The following is a 10,349-nucleotide window of genomic DNA, read 5'->3' on the forward strand; positions in this document are numbered from 1 at the left end:
ATTCTTCTTCAAACAGTCTACCATTCTTCTCCAACCCTCAGCTGCAAATATCGTCGCCTCAAGCTCTAAGCATAACCATGTCCTCAGAGGCCAAAGCACCAAAAAGCAACAAAGTTGCTCGAACGAATACGGTCAGCCCGGCCACTCCTCCAAGCAGTCCAACCATGCAGTGTTCAAACTCAAAGCCAGCTGTCACCCTCCCGAAGCGCACTGATACATCCCAAGCTCGCACTGTCAGCTCTTGTCATCGAGACACTTCGCCGAAGAGTCTGCCAATGCGAGCGTCAACCCATCAAGAGGTTGCACAACTACTCAAAGATGCCGTCGAGTATATTATGTCAGACGCTAAGGAGACCGCGAAAACTACCGCACCTCAAGTCGCGTCCACAACAGCCTCTAAGCCTGCTGTGAGAGGCACGAAACTAGAGGTAAAGGAGATACAAGAAGTGTGCGTCATCCTCATTCCTCAACACAATTCTCAGAGAACTGATCGCGTAAAGCTGGGACTCCGTAGCATACGCATACAAGATTGTGGAATCACCCACTGTCACTGAGGTGAAGGAATTAGACACCTATGCTTTCGTCATTCGCACGCGTGCGGGCAAGTACTCCAACTCAACAGGCCACCTCAAAATCTGACACGAGACTAGTTAAGGCAGAGACCCGATCCATCGTCTACGTCGACATTAAATTACCAGGCTTGCGAGATATTTTGAGAGCTGTGCTGAAGGATATCAAATGGGTCAGCTTGGCTGACGATAAACCTTCGGTGAGTAGTTCGCAGACCAATGGGATCACTTGCTCAGAAGGTGCATTAGTTTGAACATAACTTGCTCTTCCACTATCTGCCCGAACTCGAGGAGTATCAGGCCAGTGCGACCAGGGATGAAGCTCGTGACCTGACAAGTCTCAAAGCCCTTAACTTGTTGATACACACCATCAAAGACCGAGCAAAAGCTCCCTCAGAACGTCTGGATCCGCTTCTGCGAGAAGGTAAGATCACATACGATTTATTGTGGGCGCTGTTCAAGGCTAATAGCCACGTCATCACGACTTGCCTTGGCAGCGGTCAGTTGAGGTGTCTCCAGTACAATGTAGGAGAGGAGAAAAAAACTGAACAGGGCGTCGAATACTTCGAGCTTCAATGCCAATACCTCGATTTTGATGGCAAAGTCTTTGGTACCGTCACCGAGAGGCTGCCTATTGAGCGGTTTCATGGGGCTCGACCGATCACCACTTTGGACATCTACCCGCTTTATTTTCACCCCACCCCGAACAAGATCATGCAGTCGTTGATCGAACGCGGCCGAAATTTCATGTCTCTCATGGGCTCGCATCACCGGATATATGACGGAGTCGCTTTTCGACGGGTAAAAGATGGCCTGATCCGAAAGTCAGTTCAGTCCAAGATCATGATTGATACAGACCAATTCCGCAAAACGATCCCAAGCTATGCGCGCATTATCATCAAGAAAACGGAAGAAGGCTTCTTTTCTGACTTCATCACGACGCAGCAACGTGTGATGGACGGGGAGACGGATTTAGCCAACCTGCCGGAAGACAAGCTTGTCCTATGTCCTCCCACGGTATTGGGTTTCAGTCTCAATGACAAATTCTGGGGTGAGTGTAAACCGACGCTGGTTGTGTTGCTAGATGCTAAAACTCCGCTACAGGTGAGTACGCGGTCGATCATATTCAGGGTATCGAACCGTCTTCCGCACTCTTTGACCATTTGTCCATCCCCATCCGCATGAAGAACACCATCAGATCCCTGACTCGTGGTCATCTGGGCCCACTGAAGGATGCAAAACGGTCAGGCTCGAGCATGAGTGTTGTAGGAAGTGGAACGAGGATTCTGCTTCAGTGAGATTTCTCGACTTTTTGGCTTCGCCACCGTGCACGCTGACGATAGTAGTGGACCGCCAGGCGTGGGAAAGACCCTCACCGCTGAGGCCCTGTCCGAATACCACCGGCGACCACTCTATTCGGTAGGTGATCGTGCTACCACTGTTGGCAAGGGAGGCTAACGATCCAGGTCTCTGCCGGAGAACTCAGCTCGGACGCCGGAGAGCTGGATCCCCAACTCACTGACATCTTCCGCGTCGCATGCGCGTGGAACGCCATTTTACTGATAGACGAAGCGGACGTCTTTCTCCAGAGACGTGCTGAGCTAACTCTGGAACGCAACCGACTGGTGGCAGTCTTCCTCCGAAAGTTGGAACACTTCGATGGCATTCTGATCTTGACGACCAATCTGGTCGATCATTTTGACAGTGCTATCCTCGATCGTATGCATTTGCAAATGCAATACCATCCTCTTGACAAAGCCGCCAGAAAAGAAGTCGTCATCGGCTTTCTCACGAGCCTCTGTGGGGAAGATGGATTATCTAACTTTGGTGCAGACTATCTGGACCGGTTTGCTTGCATGAATGTCAACGGTCGTCAGGTAGGTCCGCCAGCCGACATCGATGTGCTGAATACCCTAACATCACTAGATCAAGAACACTGTGTCTATCGCTTACACGCTTTCCACGGAAGACGAGGACGAACTGTCCTGTCTCCACATCGACCATGCCCTGGAAGCCACGGGTTTACGTCTGCCTCAAAGCGCTGACGAGCCGTTTGACCTGTACGACTGAACGTGCACAGGCAGGGATTTTCGAGCTTGAAGGATCAGAGAGCCAAAGGCTAAAAGTACATTGGAGGCCGTTCGAATTACGTATATGTGAAGCGCAGGCAGGCAAAAGTAAGGTTCGGATGACATTTTTGTCGACCTTGAAAATGTACATATCGTCTGGTTCATTGAAACTAAGGGTGCTGAAACAATAGACACTTTCAATTGCGACGCTCTAATGTCCTTGATGCAAGGCAAGCACCACATGGAGTTGTGGTTCGCACACCAGATTCGAAGAAACAGTGAAGCTCTACAAGTGAATATGTACACTAGCCTACAACGGTCTCAGACGAGCTTGGAAATTTGTAATGTGCGGCGTAAAAAGTATCGGTATCACATTTCACAATGATGTACTCTTCCAGAACACGAGGAGATGACCTTACTGTCAAATTTTCCCTATTCCAAGATAGCTCTGACCGCAATGATTGCATGTTCCGTAGATCTCTTTAAGCTTTGCTCTAGCAGACGCACCTCCTGCGTGAGGCTTTCGCGGGATGATTCTAGTTCTCGTTATGAAGCGTTTTCGATTATACCAACGATGGTTGGGAGGATAGGCTTGGTCACGAGCCGTTAAAGCTTCTCGCGGTTTCCTGGGCTGAAGTCGTTGAACAGCACTTCAATCTTCAGCGAGGTGATTCGGAGAGTAAGACGTCCACAGTGATCGGGACGCGTAGAGCACAAGACAAGTCCAACCAGTACGACGTAATCATAGCCCTATTTATTCCTCTGTCAAATATATGGGCCAAAGATCTTTCTCCTGGTCCAATTCTTTCCGACAAGTCGGACAGGTTACTTCATCTGCAGCGTAATGAATAACCTCATTGAGGCAGTCCGAGCAGAAGCCGTGACCACACTTGGTGACTGTACACTTCTCCTTTTCCATGCATATGTCACAGATAAGGTGGCCCATGCGGTCCAAACGCTGCTTGATCGCTTTCAGCTCCAGGCGTAGCTGCTTGTTGCTCGCACTGAGTACAGCCTTTTCTCGTTTCAGGTCTCTGATAACACTGCTCTGACCTGCGGACTTTTGCAGCCAAGAATCTTTGTCTTTTTGGCGCTGAGCGAGCTCACGGACGTACTCGCGCCGATATTTATCACGAGACTCGTGCAGTCTGCCGATCTCCTGCTTCACCTTGTTCTTGCACTTCCGATAGGACTCTTGAAGGTTAGCGACATCTTGCTTTGTGCTTTCGAGGCATATATCTAGTGCCTCGCCATCAAAATCGTCGTCGAGGTCGATGATCGTGATGACGTCGTCACCAGTCATGTTTGGTCGAATACTGTCGCTGAGGCGTGACTTTGTGTAATGTTGGGTAGAGGCTGAGACGCGGACGCGGAGTACAGTAGATCAGAGAGGTGGCAGAGGTATGAAAGGGGGAAAAAGACAACGGGAGAGAACTGGGCCGTATGCTCACCTTAAGTACCTTGCGAGGGCTTTGGTCTAGCAGCCCCTCAGTGCCACCACTACACTGCCGCTGCTTGGGATAGACCAATGAAGCCTCGAGCACGACCGTCCATGCTGTCATGGCAGTGCCGCATAGCATTGGTGGTACAAGCCAAGGTTGATTCGTTGTTCACGCCGACTCAGTCTCATTGTGCATACAAAACTTCTCAGCTTGGCCAGTCTGGAATTGTCGCAAGCTCCGCATAGGATTAGAGGGGGCTACCTTCCCCTACAGAACTAAATCTTGAACAGTTCGCCCTTTGCCGTGCTTCATTCAACTGAAGGCGGAGGATCATTTTTGGATGAAGCAGAAAGAAGATGAACGAGGTCGGAGCGGATGGACCTCTTTCAATACACTGTGTCTTCACTGCAAATTGCGACTCACAGTCGACCAGCCGAAACTGCCCATCTTGGTCCATAAGATGGCCACTGAACCACTACTGTAGCCGGGAAAGGTGCTGTGTTCTCCCGGATTGACCTCCTGTCTTTGAGACACGGCCAATCGGATCGACCTTGAATCTGCAGACCATGACTGGACGATCCTCAAGGGTTCGAACTCTGATGGCTCACATCATCCAAAAGGCCGGACCGGCATCGGTCGGAGATCCCTGCAGATTGTCTTTGGCGGGTTCTGGCAAGGTCTTCAAGCAGAACAGTTCGGTCCAATTGGTCTCTGCTCAACTTGCCTCTGGTAAGGCAGATTTTCCCACATCTTGAGACAGATTTGAAGCACAACGCATCGTTGGATGAGGGCCTGGGACTGTAAGTGGGAAGACGTGAAGGAGAAATCAGGAATTCAATCCCGTCAAAGTGAGCAATTCTGCATTGCCATTGCCTCGTCGCTAACGCTGTGTTGGAATATACGATCGTGCACCGATGCTGTGGCAAGTGGATGCCGCTGGGCGAGCAAAATTCCAGCATCGTACGAGGCGAAGGCTGCGCTGGACAGCAAGCCATATCGAAGGAATGACCGTGTGCCAAAGCGTCCGCAAATCGTCAGCAGATACCAAGGCGTCGTGATAGGTTGAAGTAGATGGCATAAGTAAGGACGAAAAGAATTACAGTAAACTAACGCCTAGGGTCGCGATCTATTTAGGGTGCAAACTGAACCTGCGTGACGCAAGCTGCGTCTGCAAGGCAGTTCGGACTTACCGTATTGTAGCAAGTGTTGAAACCGGTCCACACTTCACCTCTGTCTACGGTGAACCCGATAGTCTATCAGTTTACTACAGGAGGTGCGATGGACTCGTCTGTGCTTTAGATCTAAGGTGACACCGTAGTTCAGACGTTAGGCACCGTTCACCCGACAGTGTCTCGACTTTGGGTTTTACGAAGGAGTGCACCTGTGAGGTACGTGCATTTGCTTCGCAGCACGGTGTTATTGGTGCCTATGTGTGGGCTGTGCCGAGCGCTTCAACGGTCTTGATGGTGGCCGCTTTCATGGGGAGGGGGTACGATTTTGACGTCCCTTCAAGAAAACTTTAGTAAGGCACAAGATCCCCTACAGATAAGTTCCTACAGTCATTCAAGTCCCTGATAACAGGCAGGTGAAATAAGGGGTTTCAGTTGTTAATGTAGAGGGAGAAGGGAAATCAGGTCATGTTTTGTAGGGGAGTGCCGCGTTGGCCCTGGTTTATCTGCGCTCCTGACACTGTGATTCTGCTCTAGATCGGAATCTGTCGCACACTCATCGTGACAACAATGAAAACCTATAGCAGGCCACTGGTCAACTGCTTTTCTCAATAGAGAGCCTGTAGAGAACATTAGCAGGTCTGTCACCTCTGGTGGCAAGGCTTTAGCCATGTACGACTTGCAATGAAGTTGCCTCGGTTTTGCCTTCGCGAGAGGGGGTGCAGTTTCGACCTCTCTGGTATCCTCAGTCTCTCAATTCCTTACGGATTTTCCTACTGGTCGCCAATTCCGAATCAAAGATTGAGTGGGGATAGTCCTAGTCGGTTATGTCCCGACGTTGCATAAATTGAAGCAGGCTTGATATAGCACAATATATCGATCTGATCTAGAGCACAGTATGGTGTAGTCGGTCATATTCTGAGGTATTAGACGATAGTATGTTTTAGGCCAAATTCAGCCTTGTGGTCCTGCGTCAGGCGAGGCTATCCACAGATTGCGAAGTTGACCAGCCGGCTTCTCAATTTGGCTGGTCAACTTGGATGTAGTCGTCGACGGCTACAAGTCAGACAATCCTTGGTTTTGGGCACTCTTCGCAAGCCCGCAAGCCTCGACGCAGCGGGTTGCCGTATTCGTGGACTTTGGCATTGACGCACAGAAAATTTCTATACGATAAGGCACACCTAGTCCACCACTTGTCCTGTCTTTTTTGAGCTCATCGTCTGTCCTGTAAAGGCATATGAGGTCGAATGAAAGCTGCGCTGCCGACTTCTATATAGATAACTCATGGCTGCTAGCTGTCTAATCTCTTCCAACCTGGGCTGTTACTTGCCACCAGTGCCTTGTAGTATCCTGGACCTGCGGTCTTGCGCATTCTGCGCCTTGGTCATGTCGAGCCCGGAGGGAGAAAGGAGATTGGGGCTCCAGATGGTGATGCTCGCACTGCGTTCCTTTCATTCCTAGTGCTTCGACGCTGGATTTCGCATCTAGGTCTGTGGCTTAACGTTCCTCGAGACTCGACAATTCTCTTTGATTTGTGGCGACGTAAATCGTAAGAACCTGACACTCTTTTAGTATCGTCTGCCGCTTCTCGTAAAGTAACGAAATACTTGTGATCTTTGATTTTGTGTTTGTTGTTTGAACCTTCATTGTACCCAAGCACTCGTCTATATTAGCAGCAATGAGGAGCTAAGGCTTGGATTTGGGGGATTTTGACAATGGAGAAGTACTATGTCCAGTAAGAGGTAGTGTAAGTGATGCCAGGTAGTCATTCTAACAAACCGCTTCGCATTTAGTACAAGGCTTCCCAATCACGTCGCTTCGTTTTTACATTGTACCTTAGAAAAGCAACTCTAGTCGCTTCAAGAATTTCCCGTGTCATTGCCTGGCAGAGAAGGGGCTCCGTATCAAGTTGAATTGCTTGTGCCATCTTTGTCTTCATCACTTTCGCCGCTCGCGCCACCTTCATTCTCGTTGTACTCTTCGTACGATGTTCCGTTGTTGAGCTCGGTGACCACTAGAGCCTTTGATGTATCCGGCAGCATGGGCAACCTCAACCGAGCAGGAGGACAGGTGAGGTTGGCAAGCAACGGATTGTTGGGCATCATGTAGAACCAGGGTACTGGAGGGCACATGAGTCCACGAACCATGAGGTAGGCATAATCAACATCAATGTCATAGTCGCTTAAGATACCGTCGTTGTATGATCGGTTGAGGCTGAGTAAGGTCTTCCAATAGCCCTGAGTGTGTGTGCTACATGAAGCGCACACTAGCTGTTGGTGAAGATCGCTCGTCTTCTCAATTGTCAGCAGGAAATCCACTGCGATGTTCTGATAACAGCCGTGAAGATACAGGGTGTATCTGTCGTGGGGATGGTGTCGTAGAGAGGTAGTCGCGTCGTGAAGAGCTACATAAGCAGGCACAGCGTCCTCTTCGTAACGCAATTGGTAACGATCGAAGTTGAACAATCTATGCAGTGGCTCAGTGGCGCATGTTGGGACCGTCCACGGTCCCTCTTGGTTGGACATGGTTGATAGCAAGGCTCGTCGCAGAGGGTTGTCCAGGAAGATGATGGTGCTAGGTTGCTGTCTCTTGCGCCAGAGTATGATGGCAAGAAGTGAAGTAGACTTCTCGGATGCGATGTTGTCTTTTGTACACTTGTCGTCCCATGTTGGAGAAGCACGCCACTGTTTTGACGCGTAGCATTCAGGTCGAGCGTGAGGTAGACTTAGTGGAGTGATTTTTGACGCGTTCCTCTAATCAAGAGAAACAAGAGGCTGTCAATGAAGGTTCTCCGATCGACCCTGACGTGGCAGCTGTGAAGGCAAACAACGCGCCACGCAAAGTTTTAGGCTGACAGGGATGGTTGGGCTCATCAGGCACGTTGCTGCTATCTGCTTTGCACGCGTCGTAGCCGATTGTGAAGCTTCGGCGAAACAACGCCTTCAGGCACGTATCTCCACTACTAGCTAGACACCCGACATCAGATGGGTGGGCTAGCGGCGAACTCGGCAGGCTGGTGATCGCCTTTCCAAATCTTCCCGCTCTGCAGCCGCTGCGAGCACTGCGTCGATGCTTTCCCGCACTTCTCCCATTTTCAAGGTGGAAGGCTGCTTCCTATCTTCTGGCTCGTAATGCGCGCGTGCTCTTTGCTGGTATCTAGTCAGGTGTAAGCACTTCGATTCGCGGAAGTCACGAGCATATCGTACCTTCCGTTCCCTCTGCTAGATACTGGACCGTCCTGTCCTAGGCGCCAGGCTCTTGCGGCAAAGGAGTGATCAAAGTCCATGTGGACGGGTTCGTAAAGACGCTCGCTCCGCTCATGTACGATGATGCCTTCTTGCTCCGGCTCGACCTGTTGATGGGCACCCGTGTCTGTGCGTAATTGCTTTAAAGCATATTCGTAGAGAGGCTTATCATGTGCGATGATGTCTTCATGCTCCGGCTCGATTTGTTGATCGGCACCCGAGTCTGTGTGCAAGTGTTCTGTCACACATTTACAGAGAAGCTTACGCCGCTTGTATGCTATGCTGCTTTCGACCGCTTGAAGGCGGTTCTCTCGATCCATGACTGGAGGTGATGCTTCAGACCTGATGGACACTACGCAAGATCATGAGGATACGGCGGGCTTTTGAGTAGTGGAGGACCCTGCCTACCCTTCCTGCCACTTGTCTTGTCGCGTGAGTGGACGCCAAACACCAGCCTGTGTGATTGGTTGGCGCGCTCACTGTTCTAGCAACGTGTCACAGGTCAAGAGCGCGTCCAATGTTGCCGCAGACCGCCATAGAACATGTTCCTTCCAATGCCCAACCGAGTCTGCAGACAGTCCGACCATGGTCTCACAGGCGCGCAGTACAGGACTAAGGTACTATCCGGTTTGGTGCCGAGTTCCAGTCCACTGTACTGTGTGTTCTCGTCAGGGGACTGCCGGAGTCGAGAAGGACACAAAAGTTGCGTGCAGCCAATGCCGCTCACCATTCCGTTATTGTTGTGAATGTCGGCGGGAGCAAGTCTGTGAGTGCAAGCCTAAGTGCAACGGGTATTGGACGTTCGTTCCCCCATCCCACGTACAAAACCGTCGAGACTGACTTAGCAAAGTGCAATTTGTTCTAAGTGCCAAAAGTCAATATAGTGCTCACACCGACGATCTTTTCCCCAGCGCACGGACGTCGCAGCACTCCCGCATAGCATCGAGCCCTGCACAATGCCAGGGGGTTCGTCTGCCGTCTTCGAGCCAACGAAATTGCTGCACCGCGATATGCCGGGGCCATCGAACAAGCGCATCAAGGTGGAAGGAGATCTCAAGACTCTATCCATCGTCGACCATGCGATATCGCTGCACGAAGACAAATGGCTGATCATTCGGCCAGCGGACGAGGTGGCATTCAAAGTCCAAGAGTTCCAGAAGTCCATCCCCGGCTATCAGCATTCAGATCTCGAAGTGTGTCAGCCCCACGAGTACCTCGCCGTTGACAGTGATCGGTCTGCTCACTGTAAGATTGCTCAGGACCAGCTTGAGCTGATGTTGAAGAGGTGGGATCTTTCCTCCGAGGCGAACTGGAACCAGGTCGGACATCATGCGGCCCTTGCATTGTTGGCACTGTGTAAAGGAAAATGGTTCGATGTGGCGGAGGCCCGAGCCGCTCTCAGACGGTGGAAGGTGTGCGGAGAGGACATCGAACTCATATTCGAATCTCAGTCTCAGGTATTTCAACGCAAAGTGGGGTTGGCAGATGCGTGGGATCTCAGGAGACAGGGCATTGCTCTTGTACTGCCCTTCGCTCGCATACCTCTTCCTACGACGTGGTACAAGGAAATAACTTGAAGTGCGGGACGTAGTGGGTTGGGCGGAAAGTTGTCGCTCTTTCCCTTCTTCTTCGAAGCTGATTGCTCCATTAACGGAGCTGGTTGGGAAGGCTGCACTATTCTCATTACGGCAGAACTCGAGGCCCACTATGACACAAATGAGATTCTCTTTGTTGCTGATATGGTAACCTAAGAGAATGTTCACCACTGCGGGAATATAATCGAAACACTTCATCTCGCTGGAGTCGGATCCCGATATGTTTTCCGAACTGACATGCAACCTTGGCGGGTCCGCGG

General features: G+C 50.8%; 3 protein-coding genes across 3 annotated transcripts; 2 read left to right on the forward strand and 1 right to left on the reverse strand.

Annotated features, from left to right (window-relative positions):
* Window positions 1-77: 77 nt before the first annotated feature.
* Window positions 78-2,639, forward strand: PMZ80_011313 (uncharacterized protein; the record flags this gene model as incomplete). Its single annotated transcript, XM_064879692.1, has 8 exons — window positions 78-448; window positions 501-595; window positions 651-769; window positions 819-1,620; window positions 1,674-1,863; window positions 1,916-1,988; window positions 2,036-2,446; window positions 2,496-2,639. 8 exons carry the CDS (start codon window positions 78-80, stop codon window positions 2,637-2,639), a joined length of 2,205 nt encoding a protein of 734 aa, XP_064724537.1.
* A 753-nt stretch (window positions 2,640-3,392) lies between these two features.
* On the reverse strand, window positions 3,393-3,941 carry PMZ80_011314 (uncharacterized protein; the record flags this gene model as incomplete). The annotated part of the gene is made up of 1 exon (XM_064879693.1): window positions 3,393-3,941. One exon carries the CDS (start codon window positions 3,939-3,941, stop codon window positions 3,393-3,395), a length of 549 nt encoding a protein of 182 aa, XP_064724538.1.
* Window positions 3,942-9,450: 5,509 nt separating this feature from the next.
* Window positions 9,451-10,071, forward strand: PMZ80_011315 (uncharacterized protein; the record flags this gene model as incomplete). The annotated part of the gene is made up of 1 exon (XM_064879694.1): window positions 9,451-10,071. One exon carries the CDS (start codon window positions 9,451-9,453, stop codon window positions 10,069-10,071), a length of 621 nt encoding a protein of 206 aa, XP_064724539.1.
* Window positions 10,072-10,349: the final 278 nt, after the last annotated feature.

This window comes from Knufia obscura (assembly GCF_036327395.1).
Source record: "Knufia obscura strain CCFEE 5817 isolate CBS 148926 chromosome Unknown scaffold_48, whole genome shotgun sequence".
Classification (NCBI taxonomy): Eukaryota; Fungi; Ascomycota; class Eurotiomycetes; order Chaetothyriales; family Trichomeriaceae; genus Knufia; species Knufia obscura.